The 19669-nt window shown below is 42.3% G+C and overlaps 2 protein-coding genes across 3 annotated transcripts; both read left to right on the top strand.

Annotated features, from left to right (window-relative positions):
- Positions 1–3807: 3807 nt before the first annotated feature.
- On the top strand, positions 3808–19659 carry gpr156 (G protein-coupled receptor 156). 2 transcript variants are annotated; one of them, XM_074659074.1, is made up of 10 exons: positions 3808–4055; positions 7995–8147; positions 11215–11342; positions 11427–11562; positions 11647–11757; positions 12412–12537; positions 13396–13491; positions 13632–13868; positions 14482–14640; positions 15493–19659. In XM_074659074.1, the coding sequence occupies exons 2-10, from the start codon at positions 8031–8033 to the stop codon at positions 16831–16833; spliced, it is 2451 nt and encodes an 816-aa protein (XP_074515175.1). In that variant the 5' UTR covers positions 3808–4055; positions 7995–8030; the 3' UTR covers positions 16834–19659. The 2 variants fall into 2 exon arrangements, with proteins under 2 accessions (XP_074515175.1, XP_074515174.1); XM_074659073.1 differs by having other exon boundaries at positions 11427–11757.
- Positions 8173–11219, top strand: LOC141782547 (E3 ubiquitin-protein ligase TRIM68-like). The gene is made up of 2 exons (XM_074659075.1): positions 8173–8885; positions 9281–11219. Exon 2 carries the CDS (start codon positions 9283–9285, stop codon positions 10936–10938), a length of 1656 nt encoding a protein of 551 aa, XP_074515176.1. The 5' UTR covers positions 8173–8885; positions 9281–9282; the 3' UTR covers positions 10939–11219.
- Positions 19660–19669: the final 10 nt, after the last annotated feature.

Here is a 19669-nt window from a genome sequence, read left to right as displayed (position 1 = left end):
CGTTACCATGGTTTTTTCACTCGGCGGCTCACGTTACCACAGTCTTGGAAAGGGAGGAGTGAGTAGGTGGGGTACTCGGTTGCAATCTGCAACCGCACCCCTAGGTGCTGCCAAATCCTACACACTGCACCTTTAAGTCAATTATTATTATCATATGTTACACATTCTGATATGATATGCTAAAATAACATGCTAAGCTTACTTCTACATCGACAGTTTTCACTCGATCACAGGGTCACCTATCACCACGTTATCTATCTATTAGTTATTGCATCATCAGTCACTATGCTGCTTTTTCACGACTTAAACTCTAAAATCAGTTATGAAAATAGAGTGAGTAGACTGATGCCTACATTTATCGTAATCACTGCCCTTCAGTAGAAAACACCACGACTGGAGCCCTGCAGGGGAGCTTTGATCTGGCGCTGCTAATCCGGGTCCATAGCAACACTGCAGGAGGAGCCGCAGCCTTCCAGAGAGGGATTTGTCTTTGGGTATGTTAGTGGGCAAACCTGGGCATGTCGCAGGGGGGAGTCCAGGCTCTGGCAAGGACAGTGTAGAGCTGGAGGGGGCTGGTGATGTTTCACACACACTGAACAATGCATTCACACCCACACACAGTCTCAAATGGTGGGACCGGCTGGCACGGTGGTCAGATGTTGAACCTCAGCTGCAGATGCTTCCACGTCAGGAAACGGCGGTGCTGCCTGTCAGGAGTGGTTCAACAGGAAATGGTGTGTGTTATTTATTTTGGTTGGTGGACGTCCAGCTGATGCATGTGCACAACAGTCCAGAAAAAGATGGCGACGGTTTTTAACACCTGTATTTGTTAATTAGAACATCTTAATGTTAGAACTGATCCCCGGTAACCTCAGTAGAACGACATGTGTCCTGTTTCATCCCCTGCCTGCCAAGCTTCTCCTCTTTGACTCCTGCTTTTTTGCCCCGTGTCCCCAGATGAAATATTCAAGCTCCTGGTAACCTGAGCGTCCGTGCAGTCCACCTGCCGCTGGTGCAGTCTATCTTGAACCTGATCTTAAGGGGTAACCTGAGAGTGATCGCCACGCTTTGGGTGTAACAGAGCTGGCAATCGTCTTTCAATGGGGGTGCTAACGTGGTGTCATTTGATCGGAACGCACAAGTAAAAAATGTTGAGTTTAGAGGCGGTTGTCTCATTTTCTTCTCGTACTTTTAATCTTTGATATTTTGAAAGCTGATTAGCTGAGTGTTTGTTATTGCTTTTTGACATCAGCATGATTTTAGTAGCCACAGTCCACATCAACAGAGGATCCCTAAACAGCAGCCATGCAATAGTCTCCATACAGTAAATTGTATCTGGTACAAAACAGCACTTTTACTAACCTGAATATACAGTATATGTTTGATCATGATCCTGACTTGACCCCCATGTTTCCAACTCTTTACATATTTTTTTTTCTTATGTTTACACATCAAATCCTGCATAAAACTATGGTAGCTTCAGTTTTGAAAAACTTTTTTGCAGTCTGCTGGACCTTTTCACCGAGATACACATACGATTAGACCTTCAAACACATGGATAAATCTTCTTCTAGAGCTGCTCACAGGATTGTCAGACACATTTTTCCTCCAGTGATGAACATAATGATCCCTGCTTGTATATAGTGGTTCAGGAATGAGTCCTAAAACCCAGAAATGAGTTAGTATTTTAGCACTTCCGGTTCCCTCGTCTGGAAGTCAATGTATTTTTTTTTAATGGCTTTTTGGTTAGATGCTTGAAATAAGGTCTGTGGTTAACACAAGCTGAAGAGATTTTAACGTTTTGTTCAACGACATAAAATACGTCAGTAAATATCCCACTAGTGAATTTCGAAGCTTTTGCGTGTCTTAAAAAAGGCGGTTGCTAACAAGTGGCTAAATGAGACTACAAAACGTCATCGCAGCACACATACCAGTCTGCCTTCAGCTTAGTGGTGGTGCTGTGAAGTCATGCAACTGTGGTGCAGTTCTTTTATAGCCTAACGTTAGCTTTTTACTGCTGCCGATTGCATTCACACTTCAAAAATCATAAAAGTGGCGTTCAATAATGAAGATTATCTTGCTGAACAAAAAATGTAAGTATCATAAATGTGTGTTTGCCAATGGTTTCTGCAATAATCCAAAACCCAATGGGAAAATCCCATTGGCTTTTTGTCAAGAGAACCAGTGCGATACTAACTTCCTGGTTGGCCTACAAAAATATGTCATCCCTACAGCACTCTGTTACAAAAGACAGGAAATCCATCCTGATAGAAAGCACAATAGTGACTTTTCATATGTGAAATTTATGGTTGGCTTTAAGGTGAACCTCCATGTTTTTGAAAATAAGATTTATCATATAGTGCCTGAAGGATTTGTGTTTAAGCGCATGAGAATTCAATTTTTTTCAAAACCAAACATTTAAAAGAGAGGAAGCATTTCAGCACAGTATGATCTGAAGTGCACCCAGGTGTGTATGTGTGTTTGTGATTGAATGGCGGATGACTGGATGAGTGAATATCCGCGTGTTCTCCTCTTCTTTAATAATCTGTCTTTGTGTCTGTCTCTGCTCCCCACTTACATCTGTCAGTGGTGGCGACACTCCCTCATCAGGAATGACCCTGTGTGTAGGCTCACACTATAAATCTCTGTGACGTCTTAATAACACCTTTATGCCTCTTATGGCTGTCGGGACAAACGCAGAAATAGTTCTGCTGGCTCACTGCACTCAAACAGAAGCTCTCTTTTTTGTGTTTCTTTTGATGTGATGATCCACCAGCCAACCAGCTTTATATTTTGCAAAATCTCTCTGCCGTCCCTAATAGAGGAGGCCTGCCTTTGGAAAACAAAATAGAGATGATGTGTGTGTTTCCATTTCAACAAGTGGCTGTTATTCAGTGTATCTGTTTGCACATGTGGCACAGAGTGTGTCCCATATGCCACCCAGTCCCCCGGGGGCTACTGCAACATGCTGCACCCACAACCACACTGTCACAGCCCTCCTGCACCACACGGGTCACATCACACTCTGAAACACATTTGGTGAGAGCTGGAAACGACGATTTAAAGTGGTGCTTTTGTGTGATTCTTTGTGGAGAACAGTGGCGGCTGGTGGAAATTTTTCTTGGTGGGGCTGTGCCACATCCAATCAATTTCAGCAAACATCCCGGTATGATTTAATGCAAAAAAAAAGGTGAAGGTATCAAAAACACATTGCTACTTTTCAGTTAAATAATCAACAATTATTTTTATTCCAACAGGAAGAGTAAATAATGCTTTGAAAAACAAAACAGTATAAAATGTACTCAGTGGTGGAATGTAACTAAGTACTTAAATATAATTTTGAGGTACTTGAGTATTTCCATGTTCTGCTACTTTCTACTTTCTACTCAACTACATCTCAGAGGGAAATATTAGACTTTTTACTCCATTGCATTTATCTGACAACTTTAGTTACTTTACAGATTCAGATTATTAATACAAAATATAATCACATTACAATCAAATTACACATATTACTGGGTGCATTCCATATTTAAAATAATAAATAAATAATTTTTATAATTATTATTAGTAGTAGTAGTAATATTTTTTTGTGTGTGACTCAGGCAGGGCGGCCACAACTGTCTGAAACTCATTTGGTGAGAGCTGGAAAGCTAACAAAAGAAAGGAAAAAAAAGAGAGAGAGAGAGAGAGAGAGAGAGAGAGAGAGAGAGAGAGAGAGAGAGCACACACACAAACACACCTCCTGTCCCTGACACACACACAACCACACGCCTCCCTCCCTCAAAGCTCAAATGAAAACTGGTGAGTGCAGTCTGGTGAACTTTTCTCTGAGTGACAGACAGGATCTTCTCCGGCTGCAGGACTGAGACAGTTTGACGGACAGATTGAGTCGTGGGATTCATTAAAAGTCTGCAGCGATGGGACTATTGTAGCTATGTTAGATAACATATTACCCAGTCATTTATTTTCTATTTTTACCATAACGTTTCTGAGTCGATGGAGCCTGGAGCAGGACGAGACGATGGGATCCTCAGTGCGCTTTGGAGACCGAGGTTTGCTCTTTTAAACTTTCTTGTTCTTCTTTGGTTTCTTTTCTTTCTTCCTTTAACTGATCTTTCTTCTCAAGCGACTTGATTGACAAGCTTTGATGTTTTTATCGTGCAAATTCATCGATGCAGCCGAGGGTGCGCGCGTTTTACGCACAGGATCGCTTAAAGGTCCCATATTATAAAAAGGTGAGATTTTCATGTTTTTTTATTATAAAGCAGGCTTAAGTCCTATATAAATACTGTGAAAGTATCGAAACGCTCAATCCACAGGGAAATACACACAGCCCGTATTCAGAAACTCTGTATTTGAAACAAACTGTCAGGATTTCTGTCTCTTTGTGATGTCACAAATCTACAATATTTAGACCCTTTACACAGATTTAAATGTAAACATTCTAAGTGTCCCAGTTTATTCCTGGTTGCAGTGTATATGAATGTCATCAGCTGACAGGAAGTACACATGGACCCAAGCTGTTGCCCAGCAACGCAATTCTGTTGCAATTTCGTCGCAATTCCGACGAAATGCGCTAAAACGGAGCGTTTCAGACAGAGGGTAAATACAGGCATATTCAGGCCGACAGTATGAGGAAAATAAAGTTTTTTTTTAACAATACAGCATGTAAACATGTTCGAGTAGAAACACAAAATGCAAGTATGAACCTGAAAATGAGCGTAATATGGGATCTTTAAATAAACATGTTAATACGCGCTGCTGATGGAGGGGGATCACAAATGTATATAGATTTTGCTTCATGTAGGCTAAAATGTAATGTTTCATATCATTATTATTATTATAATTCTACAATATAACATTGTGATCTTCCCTTATAATAATTCAGTATTATTCCTATATAATGCGTCCTTTCTCATTATAGTGAACTAATAACTATTATTTAATACACACCAAAAGTTACATCCCCACTGTGATGCATTTCGTCAGGTGTTTGCATGAAATGATCACGTGGTTTCCCCCAGTTCACATCAGAGATGACTTGTGAGGAAATTTGGACGAGTTGGGGTGACTAATATAGAAGCCGGTTGTAAAAATGCACCATGTGCGCAGAAATGACGTACGTCTGGGCCCGAGGCTGGACTTCATAGCCAGTGTAATTACATTCTAACTCAGCTTAAAGAATAAACTTATAAACGGATTACTGCCGGAGGAGGAATGTTTCAATATTGGCCCCTGAACCATGCAGGCTTTGCTTCTGGCAGCGCCTGTGGTTACAATCTTAAAAGAGAAACAGAGACTGACAGCACGATGAATGGGCTTAACTCCATTTCTTTTATTAAAAGTTGTATTTTAAAGGCTGTGTAAAACTCAATTCTGTCTCTCTGAGCCCAGAGCTTTGTTAGAACTTGGTGACATATTGCAGAGTTCAATTAATTAAAGAAAATGGGACTTAAAGAGTGAACAAATGAAAGCTATAAGCTCCACACAGGTTAGGCCCGCCCTACATTTAAACAAGACATCCAAGGCCACAGGTAGCTGAGGTATTACTTGCGGTTTAGCCTTCAGGACTTCAAAAGACACTCCTCATGACTATTCTGAACTGTCAAAACATGTCCATAAAACCTAACTCAGCCTGGGGAAGGGCACTATACTGTTGTGGCTGCTTGCACAGTGACCCCCGCGGCTCCATGGATGTTGGCCGACCTTTGTTGACCTCTGCAGGGTGGCGGGGTTTTCTCGCAAGCTGAAAGCTACAGAGGCAGGATTTTGAAAAAAAAAAAAAAAAAAAAAAGCAGCGGAAATGCCTCTCTCTGCCGGCTTTTCCTGCGGGAAGCAGCAGAACTGTGATCTAAACTTGGAAAGTGACGACGGGACATGGACAGGAACTCCAGACATTTCCCAGATATGCTGCCAGTGGGCTTCATTGTTCTGTTGACACCATTCATTTCTGGAAATGGGCTTCACTCAGTAACGTACACCAAGGAAATCTTTCAAATCTTCATCTCTTGTTGGGTGAGACTAACGTATAGTTTCCGTCCAATATTCAAATACAAATCAAAGATTTCCCACAGTGCTCTGTTTTGATCGAATCCCACAATCCAACTATCCAACGAATTCTCATCCCAACTCGTCACATACTGACGCTTTGTCTGTCCCCTTTGCCGTCACTCTTTTCGGTTGCAGTAAACACATGCTTAATGTTGTGAGGTAAACAAAACAAGTACTTAGGTTCCGGCAATAAAACCACTTAGTAAGGTTTACGAAAAAACAACATTGTTTCGGCTTAAAACTACTACGTTTGTACAGTGAAAATGACACTGAACGTTGTGAACACGGGACACGAACGAACAGCCGATTGTAGCGTGACGCACGGGACATGAACAGCAGTCTCCTGGATATATGCCCTGTGTTTGTTGGACCCATCTACATCCCCTCTCTCCCACCCTGTGTGTCTCTTTCACTCTTAAAGCTATGTCATGGGTCATGGGTATCTTAGTCATTCTACAGACAATGACAAGACGTGTGACGTCTAAGAGAACCCCACTCATGTAAACACTCACCTGTCTGCCAATTTGTATCGACACAAGTTGTCTTACATGGTCTGGACAACATGCGGCTGAGTCACTGCAGAGTTTGCAGCGATGAGACTCAGTCTGTGCCAGTTACAGCTCAGAGTATCGGCTGATACCGTGGCACATAATTAAATCCGCAACATGTCAGTGCAGCACGGGTAGCCTTGTAAAAATGCCTTGGCAAGAGTGACAAACAGTTGTTTGGTGATGTTCTCCAGAGTTTACGTCTTCAGTCTAAAATGCATTAAATAAACTTATTGCAGAGTACGTGGCCCCCAGTGAAACTACAAATAATCGCTGTTGCGATTGTTACATTTTATTTTGTTTCGTTGTGCACAGATGTGTGTCGCAGCAGAGAGTGATCCTGTGTTAGCTGCCTCACCTCAGTAATGACGTAGTGCTAGTGGAAATTGAGGATAAGCAGAATCACACAGGCTTCCTGTCACACAGGCCGAGTACCGGCTTCTCAGTTTGTTCTGTGGTGGTAAATAATTGACACTTTATTAGAGCATTTCTAATCTAACTTTAATTTCAATCTAAACGTAATGTCTGTTGGGTTTATTCGTGCTTATAATCTAAATAAATCTAAATATGATGTGTTTCCCTTGGTGTAACATCAATGTAGTGCAAAATCACATCCATGCTCCCATCACACTTTCCGTCATAGCACCACTCTGTGGTGGCTGCAAGTCTTACAGCTATTTTGTGAGACCTGCAAATAGAAGCATGGCTTCGCATAAATGTGCTTCCCAGGTCTCCGGTGTTTTCTGTTGTGGAGCTCAGTGAGTGCTCCCTGAATATAGTACAGTGGAAGTATATTGGGCAAAAAAAAAACATAACAAGTCATAGTATAGTATGTCATCCAAAAGGGCATAAAAAATTCATAGTATAGTAAGTCCTAAAAATGTCATTAAAAAATCATAGGATAAAACGGCATAAAAAACATCATAGTATAGTATGCCATAAAAATTCATAAAAAAAAGTCCTAGTAAAGTATGTCGTAAAAAAGTCATAATGTCATAAAACTCATAGTATAGTATGTCATAAAAATTGCATAAAAAGTCATAGCATAGTATGTCATAAAAATGTCACAGTATAGCATACCATAAAAAAGTAATTGTATAGTATTTAGTAAAAAAATAACATAAAAACGTCATCGTATAGTATGTCGTAAAAAAAGTTATAGTATAGTATGTCATAAAAAAGTCATCGTATAGTATGTCGTAAAAAAGTTATAGTATGTCGTAAAAAAAGTCATAGCATTGCATGTCAAAAATGTAATGAAAAAGCATATAAATAATATAAGTATAAGTATAATACCCATATTTTTTGCCCGCTGAATGTTTAGTTTTAATAAGAGCGATGTGTTTAATTTTCACGTCATCATATCTGTCGTATCGTCTGTTTGCTCCTCAGGATGTGTGTGTGAAAGTGGACAGACTGGGGTCAGTCATGGAGCCTGAGCTGAACTGCAGCTCCCAGTGTGATTCCCCACTCTGCTTCATCCAGCCAGGAGTCCACAGGCAGGATGGTCTCGACATCCTGCAGAGACTATGCAGTCTCAGCACGGTAATCACACACACACACACACACACACACACACACACACACACACACACACATGTCCAACAATAGCAAGCACAGAAATATAGTGCACATATCTTAATGCCATGTAAACATACAGACATGGACACATGCATGTGTATACATATACTGTACATAGCAGACATAGCTTGATGAAATCCAGCATGGCTGACCAACAGAATATTTTTGGTCCCTCCAAAAGGTCAAAGGGAAAAACATGATCCATATACATACATATATAGTCTATTATTTTGACAGTGCTTGTAACAAATCAATCACATGATTCACACAAGGCTGAATTACGTATAATATAATGACATTTATAAATTACTTTTAGTTGCAGATTTTGTCAACACATCTTCTGCTGTTGATAAACTATGTCTTAAAATTTGGGGAATTTCCATCTTACATCACCGAAAATATCCACACAAATGAAATAAAAACATACTATTACCGTGTTATTTACCACTTGAGAAGTCAGTTCTATAGCAGAGATCTGGAAATGTAATGCTGTTGGACTGGTGAAGCTATGTTTAGTATCGTGTTAGTCACTGGTGCCTTTAAGAGAAGAGTGAGCGGAGCCCAGCAACATGAGGCGGGCACAAGGTCTAATGTGACTTTCCAAATAGAAACTAGTAGAAGTAGTAGAGCCGCTGTGTCAGGGAACACAAACACTCTCCTACAGACTATTTCCCTCTCCGTGCTACACCACATAAAAGTGAGGTAAGTTGACTCTTTGATTTCTTTCACGCTTAATGATGTTAATTTAAGCATTCGTCAGTCTCAAAGTGCAGATCTTCACCTAAGGGGGGGAGGGAACACTGAGCTGTGTTTGCTTTGTTATTGTAATGACTTAATGACTTAATGTATTTTAATGTACTGTTTTATTTTATTTTAATATCTTAACATACTGTCTGTTGAACTCAGTGGGCATGTAATCTGTTCAGCTAGAGTGAAGTGTCCTATGATGAAATGTAACACCGTGCATTTGTTACTATTCATAGACGTAGGCACAACTGTTTCTAAACCTATAGTATAGTGGAAAGAAAAAATACATGGACCAGAGCCAACTTCTTCCATAAAATCCCACCTGCTTTTCTCTTTGGATGTGTTCCCAGATATGGCTACCGCTGGCAGTTTGCTGACTGAGGAGCAGCTCCTTTGCCCCATCTGTCTGGATCTGTTCAACCAACCGGTCTCCACTCCATGTGGCCACAACTTCTGCAGGGATTGCATACAAGGGTACTGGCACAGCGCTAACCTGTCGCAGTGCCCCATGTGCAAGCAGAAGTTCTACAAGAGGCCTGAACTCAAAGTGAACACCTTCATATCCGAGGTGGCTTCTCAGTTCAAGAAGTCGTTGGAAAAGAAAGATGCAGATGAAGCCTGTACCATGGACCAGTATTCAGGCCATAAGGGAGAGGTTTTGTGTGATGTGTGTGTTGGAAAAGGAGTCAAGGCTCTTAAATCGTGCCTGGACTGTTTGGCCTCCTTCTGCGAGACTCATCTGGAGCCCCATCACGTTCTAGGCACCTTCAAGAAACACCACCTGATCAACCCCATGATGAACATGCAAGACAGAGTGTGTAAGAAGCACGAGAAACTCCTGGACCTATTCTGCAACACTGACCAGACTTATGTGTGCCAGATGTGCATTAAGAAGGACCACAATGCTCATCACACTGTACCTATACAGGACCAGAGCAGAGACAGGAGGGCTCAGATTGGACGGATAAACGCAGAGGTGGAAAAAATGATTCATAGCCGACTTGAGAAAGTCAGCGAAATCAATCAAGCCGTCCAGCTCAGTACAGGAAACACAGAAAGAGAGATCGAGGAGAGTTTGCAAGTCTTCAACAATCTGCTCCACATTGTCCAGAGAGGCCAAGCGGAGGTAGTGGAGGTGATCGGCGCAAAGCAAAGGCAAGTCGAAGGCCGGGCCCGAGGACTCGTCGCGGAGCTGGAGCAGGAGATCGATGAGCTGAGGCGGAAAAACGCTGAGCTGGAGCAGCTCTCACGCACCGAAGATGACCTCTACCTCATCCAGAGGTGTCCAGCTTTCTCCACGGCGCCAACCACCAAGGACTGGTCCGACACCTGCGTAGAGAGTGCCGTATATGTGGGCACGGTGAGGAGAGCAGTCAGGAGGGTAGCGTGTCAGCTGGAGGAGACGGTAAAGGCTGAGGTGAAGAGGCTGTGTGAAACTGAATTTCTGAGGGCTCAGCAGTGTGCTGTGGATGTGACTCTGGACCCTGACACAGCTCATCCCAAACTGGTGCTGTGCAAAAACAAGAAGCAGGTCTATCACGGCGACGTAGCGCTGACCCTCCCGGACGACCCAGGAAGATTTTACCCCGGCGTCAGCGTTTTGGGAAAGGAAGGTTTCTCCTCTGGCAGGCTGTACTATGAAGTCCAGGTGAAAGGCAAGACAGAGTGGGATATTGGAGTCGGGCTTCAATCCGTCAACAGAAAAGGAGGGAATATGCTAAACCCTGAAACAGGCTATTGGGCCCTGGGGATGAGAAAGGACAAGAGCTACTGGGCCCTCAGCAGCACTCCTATCCGTGTGCCGCTGGTTGGGAAGCCCCAGAGAGTCGGGGTGTACGTGGATATGGAGTGTGGGCAGGTTTCATTTTACAACGTGGAGTCTGCTTCTCATATCTACTCGTTCACCGGATACTCATTCAACGAAAGACTCTTCCCCTACTTTAACCCTCGGCGCAATCATGGCGGAGTCAACTCTGCCCCTCTGATCATCTCGCCTGTCAACGTCTGAAATTTCAACTCTTCCTGTTGCTTAAGTTGCTTTAACTATTTTTTTTTAATCATTTCTCATTTTCAAATGAAGGTCCAGCGTGATGTTTGCTGCTCTGTTTGCCTTAATAAAGTTTGTCTACTCATCTGAATCCTGTGTACTTCTTTTTGTTGCTTTTACTATAATTTACAAAACGGAGGGTTCAGAACATAAAAACAATAATCAAATAATGTATATGAGCTACACCTGTAATATCTTTGACTTGATTTTAAAGGGTTTAAATGTGTCTGTGTGCAGATGGCGGTGGAGCTCCCACGGCGGTCTCTCTCCCCGGTGTTGAGCGCTGTGGTGTGGACGCTGCTCTCCTGTGGCATCCTGCTGGCTTTCTGCTTCCTCCTCTTCACCCTGCGCTTCAAAAACAACAGGTAGGCCACAAGGAGAAACACAACCATAAACACTAAAAACATATTTACTGAATTAACTGATTTGTATGTTTGCTGTATTATCAGGATAGTCAAGATGTCCAGTCCCAACCTGAATGTCCTGACTCTCTTTGGAAGCATCCTCACCTACAGCAGCGGCTTCCTGTTTGCCGTCGGTGAGCAATCACACTCACAAGGTGGAGCGTCCACAGCCGTGCTACAAGTGAGCCCCACAGTCTCCCTCATTGCTTCATTATATTGTTGGATAGGTCGTAGTTGGATAACCTCAAAGTGCTCTCCCCTGCAGGCTCGAATGTGGACTCTTTGTGTCGGCAGCACCCTGGTGTTTGGCCCAATTTTGGGGAAGACGTGGAGACTGTACCGGGTGTTCACCCAGCGAGTGCCTGACAAGAGAGTGGTAGGCATGCTCCCTCTCTGTTTCCAGCATCGACGACCTTATGTTTTGTCTTTATTTGTGTTACCCAGGCGATCCAGGATGCATTAATTACATTCTAAATGTTTATTTCAGAGGCTAGTTTTTAAGATGAACGGTCTTGATTTGAGAAGATTTGAATAAAAGCAGCAGATGATGTATGACAGATATTTTCAGGCCAAGATCCACTGATCCTTATTCAACATGTATAAATTAAATCTTCTCATCTTCTACTTACTACATCCATCTAGGATGTCATGTTTTTGGTCAAATTATGGCACATGTATCCCAATATTTTATTTGACTCTCCGATGAAGACACGATAGTCTGTTTGCACAATTAAAGGCTGCAAATCAATCCTTTTTTTTCTCCCCTGGAAAATCCAATATTTTGTATTTTTATGCAAAATTGGATCCACATACAGTACAGAATGATTTTTAAGGATTTAGAAATTTAGAGGATTTCCTCAATTAAACCTCCTTTCAATCATTTTGTTTTATATTATCACTTCCAAAAGAAATATTCTAGACAGTGTTCCCTAACTGGAGTCTCCCAGAGTGATATAGTTGAAAATGATGTATAATGATTAAATATGTTGTATGACAATAACGTGATTGGTGACTTTACTCTCTGTCTCAGATCATCCGAGACATCCAGCTGATGGGCATGGTGGCTCTGTTGATCGTGGTGGACATGCTGGTTCTCACCGCCTGGAACCTCACAGACCCCATCAGGTGTTCACGGTCTGTCGGAGCCGTTGTGAAGGTAGAATCTAACGGGTGATTTTGTGGGGAAAAGAAAGTAAAGATTGTTTTGCACTTAAAGTTGAAGTAGGCAGATTGGAGCAAATACGAGTAGAAATGTTTTTTTCCATAAAACGGTCCTTATATCCTGACAGTAATCTTAAAAAAAAGTATGTGCCTCTGTGTCCTCCGGTGCTCCTAATGGCATCTGCAAGATTTCACAAACTGGAGGAAAACAACCAATCAGAGCCAAGCTGGAGCCTGCTGTCTCTGAGCAGCTGTCAATCACTCGCAAACTCCGAACAAACTGTCAAACTAGGCATCGCTGATCAAATATGAATCAATATTCTGTTACTGTAATGCCTATTTCTTGCCTCAAATGTTTTCAGAAACATCTTGTAGTGTACTGTTTAGCTGTAAAATGAAAAAGCAACCATGTTGAGATCTGTTGAGGAAATACCAAGCACCGCCCACCAGCCGGAGGAAACTTTCTCACTTTACAGCTAAACAGTACTTCGGAGTTTACGGGTGATTTACAGCTGCCTCCGTTGAGTGAACAGCCAATAGGAACGCTCTCACTCTGAAATGACCCTAGATTTTTTAAAGCCTGAAAACAGAGCCAAGAGGAGGTGCAGAAGTCTAGTTATCTCTCAGAATACTTGAATCACAAGATGCTGAAAGGTTATTATTGAATTTTTGCCCAATGATGCCAAAAATATTCTGCCTACCACTTCAATCGCCAACACGTTTTTTTCCCACCAGATTGTATGGTGATGTCAAATTACGACATCACAAATAAACTTCCTCATCCTCCTACTTTAATGTAATTGATTATAGACATTTTTAACTCACTGATACTATCTATTGTTTCCTGATCTAGGTGGTGGAGAGAGACATTTCCTACTCTTTGTCTCAGCTGCACAGCTGCTCCTCTGTCTACTCTGATATGTGGGTTATCATTATCGCTGTTCAGAAGGTACGTAATCTCTATTCTGCTGAAATGTAATTATACGATAAGTGACTGCTTTGAGTTCCTCCATTGTTATGGTGATATGATTTATTGATTTGCATTTTCTGTGTCCTTTGTCTTTACTTTTCCCCCGCATTTCTCCTCAGGGTTGTCTTCTCCTCTATGGGACTTATCTAGCCGGGCTGACCAGCAACGTCAGCCACCCTCCAGTCAACCAGTCTCCTACCATCATAACAGCCGTCACTTTGGTCACCCTTTTCTCTGCCGTGGCCGTCCCCGTGTCCACCTTCCTGCAGGCCTGGCCCAATCTGGTCTACAGCACTGTGGCTGGAGCCATTTTCATCTGCACCCTGGCTACCAACTGCATGCTGTTTGTGCCTCAGGTAAGAAAAAAGATACAAGATGTATGAAAGAAATCACAAAAAAACGTTTCTAGTTAAGCTTTGGAGAAAGTGCAGGATTTTTCCTTTATCCTCTGACATCTCCTTTTTTCTGAGGATGACGCTGGCAGTTTTGGAGTAAAGCAGAAACCACTAGAGAGATTTTATTTTTTAGGCAGAATGTCAAATCATATAAGATAAAAATGTCTGGAAACCAGCATTCAGTCAATCAGACAGGCAGAAACTCTAGATAGACAGATGAATGACAGATGTATGACTTTCTCTCTTTGTTTTGTCAGAAGTTGTAAAATCTATGCGTGACTGTTCTCTATATACGTGCCAATCTGCCATGTCTATCGGAGGTGTGTGACTCACACAGAAGGTGTGAATGAGTCAAAACTACGTAGGATGTTGCAAACAGGTTTATGATTCTAAGTGTCTGGCTGTGGGTTTATGTCACAATAAAGGAATGCATCTTCAGTTGAGAGGAAGGAAATGTCTGATCAGTGAGCAATACGCTCCAACACACCTGGTCTGAACGATCCCGTGGGAAATGGTTTACTACTGATGTGTGTAGCTGAAAGTTAGCGTGACGTGCTGTTTCGCCATCATGCAGCTGACCCAGTGGCGGCAGTTTGAGGAGGACCAGAACAACCCGAGTCAGATGGCCAAGTATTTCAGCAGCCCCAGTAAGAGCCAGCCGTCGGTGTACAGCCAGGATGAGATGTACTACCTGCTGGGGGAGAACAGCTCCATGAAAAAACTCCTTAATGAGGTAGAGTATTGCTTTTTTCAATCTACCATTTAATGAAAAAATCCTAAAATATTCAATAGAATTATTTATGAGTCTGTCTTATGGACCTAGGTCTTGAATTCTCTCAAAATGTGATGATACAGTTATTTGCTTTAATTTGTTGTCAATGATCTAGGTTAAACTTAGCTCACCTCCACCTAAAGTGGGCATGTCTGAAAAATGGAGAATCGTGGGTACCCATAGAACCCATTTTCATTCACATATCTTGAGGTTAGAGGTCAAGGGACTCCTTTGAAAATGGCCATGCCAGTTTTTCCTTGCCAAAATTTGGCATATGTTTGGAGCGTTATTTAGCCTCCTTTGCAAAAAGCTAGTATGACATGGTTGGTATCAATGGTTTCCTTAGGTTTTCTAGTTTCACTCCTGCTTTAAAACTGAGCCTGCTACAACCTAAAAATTGCAAGCTGCGTTAAAGTTAGTGGTTAGTGGCGTTAAAACAAATTTGCGTTATTATCTCTTTCACTTTGACGGCCCTAGTTTTAATCCTCAATTATTGTAACTACAGCTGAGCAGAGCTATTATATATTTTTAATCATCAATTAAATTCAGTCAATGAATTTCTCCAGATTCATTACACATGATTCCTTTTAAAGTGAAACCAACTATGGTGTCAACGTGGCAACAATCCCTCAAAAACATGTTGCTGTACAGATTTCACTTTTACTCTTCTCTGTTTTTATTAAGGGTGTCTGTTAGCTGGGACTTAACCTGTTGCAATAGCATACATTGGAAATTGGCTGACAACATTCTTTAATAGTATTTTTCTCTATGTGTTGAAGTGTTTAAGCTTGTGTTTTTTGTTACAATTTCCAGAAGAACGCTGCGATTGACAGTCTCCAGGAGCAGGTGAACAACGCCAAGGATAAACTCCTGCGCCTCATGTCGGCCAGCCGGCCACCTGAGGACCAGGACGTGGACTCTTCCAACAACAACCTCAACTCGTCCTCCACTCAGACCACAGAGCTTCAGTCTGACGGCCCCTCTTCTTCTTCTTCTTCTCTACCTCAGAGAGACATTAAATCCCAGCTCTCGCCACCACATCTCTCCTCCCACCTCGCTGCTGTCACGCCGTCCTCTGAGCCTCCCTTTGAGCCTCCCTCTGCTCCAAGCTCCTTAGCCATTGCTGCTCCCTCTCATATCCCTGATGGTATTTATAATAACCAGAGAGGTGTCTCTAACTCTGATGCAGCTGGGAAGGGAACAGGGGAGGATCTCAAACAGTCCCTTCGGTCCCCTGGCTTACTCAGGACAGCAGAAGAGACAGTTCACTTTGTCACCTCCCTACAATCCCCTAAAGGGTTAAACCCCTCTCAGGTTGAAACTTTCAACAATCAGAGGGGCCTAACATCCCAGCTGGGACCAAACGCCAGACCGACTGGCTTTGTTAGCAGCGAGCAGTTGCAGGAGATCCTCCAGGAGCTGAGCGTGGACGCAGTCATGGAAATCGCACTTCGATCGCCCGGTCAGACGTCCAGACCGCCCTCCGTACTTTCCCCTCTCTCCCTCCGGACACCACGCTCCCCTCATCCACCTGTCCTCTTCCGCTACCCCAGCATCTCCCCCTACGCGATGAGGAAACGTCGGCCGCCCTTCCACACCTCCAGAAGAGGGATGGCCCCTCCCTGCTTCTACGCGGCGTCAGAAGCCGCTGGTTTTGGGAATATGAGGGACAACTGTGAACACCAAAATCCAGGCAAGCACCCTGACGGGGTCACCGTGAATGGTACCCTCCTCCAGTTTCACAACACTGACCTCGAGCTACCGGAGGAGGAGGAGGAGGATGAGGAGGAGGAGGAAGGGAATGAAGTGATAAGAAAACGTCAGAGGCGTATTTCAAGGTCCCATAGATGTTCAGTCTTGCCCCGCGCAGATCACACATCAGCTCCACCTAATGCGGAAGCAGGTGGTGATAATGAGCAGCACCGCAGACACATTAGAGACTCCTGCGGGTACTGGGACTCTGACTCCAGCAGCTCGACAGACTACTGTTACTACCACCGTCCCTACTGTGACTCCTGCCTGCAGCGAGGCTCTCTCCTGTCCACGGACAGCTCCTCAGACTCCTCCGACAGCGAGTACGAAGGCTACCCCAGCCTGTACCGTTCCCCACACCCGGTGGTGTTCAAAGAAGACATCAAACCCACCTTTGTATGAGCACAGGTTTACTGCACTTTACGCGTTCATCCATTTCCACCACTTGAAATCTTGCCCGTTATTCAAAATTAGCAGGCACAAAGTTCATTGTGCATAATGTGCGTCTACGATGGGAGATCATTTGACTGTAGCTTTCAGTAGGAATGTGTTTTGCATTCTGTATGAAAAGAGCATTGTTCTTCTTGAATCACCGTGGGACAGTGTTTCTTTTATTAGATTTATGAAAACTCACAATGCTGTTTACTTTTTAATATTACTCGTGGCATTATTTGTATATTTCTGCTGTCAGATGAAATCCCTTACATTCCAAAAAATGTCTGACTTTTAGAGTAACAAATAAAAAAAAAAATCTAAATTAAAGGTTTTTCACAGAACAGTTGAAATGTGCACCGTATTAGCTATTGTGCAAATGCTGTATTTATTTTGATATTTATAATAACATGTTTTTTGGTGTACAGAATTACTTTCTGCACCCGTTTTTATTGTTTTACATGGTCATACACATTCTTGTTATGTCATTTCATTGAATGGTCTGCAATTTGCTCTACACTTGTTCCAATCTATAGCTGGTTTACGAAACACCACGGCCACACCGTCAGAGCGACTGGAGGAAACGGTCACTGCTATTGCCTTAACACGCTTCCTCATTTTCTCCGTATTGCTATCCTGACTCATTAAGAGTATTTAATGTGCAAAGGTCATCATTATGGAGTGTGTGTGCGTGAGAAAGAAAGAGTGCCCTGCTTGCCCTTTCATTTCCAAGCCCTGTTTTTTTCTTTCAAAAGAAACTTCACACCACTTCATGTTTATTCTGCATATTCTCCTGTTTCATACAGTGAAGCCACCGCAGCATGAACAGCCAAACAGAAAGAGTATAAACCACTGGCTTCATGTACGCCCGGATTAACCTGCTAGGGGGCCACGGGGCAAAAATGAGTCCCTGTTAAGCCTCCACTCTCATATTCTCATTGTGCCCAGAGTCCTACAATCTGTATTTCTCTGCTGTAACACTAACTTGCCTCAGGTTTTTTACTGTACGTCAGTTAGTTTTCATGATATTCCTGCAACAGAGACAAAAACAGAGCATTACTCCCCCTCTTTTTTATATCTCTCTTCCCTTTCTTGGCCTCTTTCTCTCATTCCCTCCCACTATCTCCTCTCTGTCTCTCTGTATTTTTTTCTTCCGCTAATGGGAAAGTGTGTGTTTGCCGGAGGAGGTGTTGCTATGAAGGGAAAACAGCGCCTTGCGTTACTTCTGCTCTGCTGCCTGTTTTTGAGACGCTCTCTGTTCTACATATGAACCATTGAAGGGCAGCCTGGGAGAAATTCCCTTTAATACGGAGCATAACAGAGTATAAATAAACCACACAAAAGACAGACTACCAGCATCGCTGTGCAGGAGGAAAGACTTTCCTGCCAAGTGACCTGCATTCTGTTCAAGATGGGGAACACTGACATGTTGAGGAATTGTTGAATAAAAATAGTTGTCAATCAATCACGTTTCTTTCTTAAAATAATAACACGATACTCCATGGCTATCCACTGCATCCTTGGACATGTATTACATAATGAATAAGAGAGGGAGATTAGTTCACCCTCAGGCACCCTTTATAATAGATTTATGAGTTGTAACTAATGACTTTATTAATGGTTAATAAGGTTTTATTTACTAATGGTTTGTTGTTTAGTTAAAAGTCATTAATATGATTTTTTCTAGGGTTGCCAGATTGTGAAAAATCCCTTTGACTAATTGGACCCTTGCAAAATGTGTTTCTGTGGATACAGACCAAAGTTGATTTATTAACATTTATCTAGGGCTGTCAAAAACTCTAAATTTTGGCGAGGAAAAACTGGCATGGTCATTTTCAAAGGGGACCCTTGACCTCTGACCTCAAGATATGTGAATGAAAATGGGTTCTATGGGTACCCACGAGTCTCCCCTTTACAGACATGCCCACTTTATGATAATAACATGCAGTTTGGGGCAAGTCATAGTCAAGTCAGCACACTGACACACTGACAGCTGTTGTTGCCTGTTGGGCTGCAGTTTGCCATGTTATGATTTGAGCATATTTTTTTATGCTAAATGCAGTACCTGTGAGGGTTTCTGGACAATATTTGTCATTGTTTTGTGTTGTTAACTGAGTTCCAATAATACATATTTACATACATTTGCATATAGCAGCATATTTTCCCACTCCCATGTTGATAAGAGTCTTAAATGCTTGACAATTCTCCCTTTATGCTACAGATAAAAAAAATTGTGATCAATTTGCGCTTAATTACGATTAACCATGGGATTAATCATCATGGGACAATCATGCGATAATAATCGCGATTAAATATTTTAACTGATTGACAGCCCTAATATAAATTAAAAAAAATTAATTGGAATTAAAATAGTATAAGTATGAGAGTAGTGGAAAAAACAACAATGAAAGAAGAAACTGCACTTTATTTACAAAGGAAAATATACATTTGTATATATACAATGTGTACAACATCACTGCAGCATGTCACTGTAAGTTGTGGTGCAAAGAATTGAGGTCGGCCTAGTCCTGGGAATAAGGGTAGTTCAAAGGGAGTGATTTAGTGATATGATAAATGATTTATTTACCATTAATAAAGCAATGTAATTCTTTATAAAAGGCACCCTATTAGAAAGTATAAGCTACCACATAAAAGATGAAGATGTAGGGGTGAAATTAACCTGGATACAGAGTTGTAGTGACAAGGCAGCCATGCATATATGCATACACACATTATTAAAATTACTAAGCATTATGAGACTAATACATGGATGTGCCAGAGGCTGTGAGTGTGGAAGAAGAGAGAT

Source organism: Sebastes fasciatus, chromosome 14 (assembly GCF_043250625.1).
Source record: "Sebastes fasciatus isolate fSebFas1 chromosome 14, fSebFas1.pri, whole genome shotgun sequence".
Classification (NCBI taxonomy): Eukaryota; Metazoa; Chordata; class Actinopteri; order Perciformes; family Sebastidae; genus Sebastes; species Sebastes fasciatus.
The sequence above is the reverse complement of the archived record's forward strand: the minus strand, read 5'-3'. Positions and strand labels throughout refer to the sequence as shown.

Bases quoted from the DNA above. Each gene is read 5' to 3' on its own strand.
- gpr156 (XM_074659073.1), top strand. From the start codon at position 8,031: ATGGAGCCTGAGCTGAACTGCAGCTCCCAGTGTGATTCCCCACTCTGC. The intron at 11,758-12,411 runs GTAGGCATGCTC...TCTCTGTCTCAG, and splicing joins GAGTGCCTGACAAGAGAGTG to ATCATCCGAGACATCCAGCT. The intron at 14,641-15,492 runs GTAGAGTATTGC...TACAATTTCCAG, and splicing joins TGAAAAAACTCCTTAATGAG to AAGAACGCTGCGATTGACAG.
- LOC141782547 (XM_074659075.1), top strand. From the start codon at position 9,283: ATGGCTACCGCTGGCAGTTTGCTGACTGAGGAGCAGCTCCTTTGCCCC.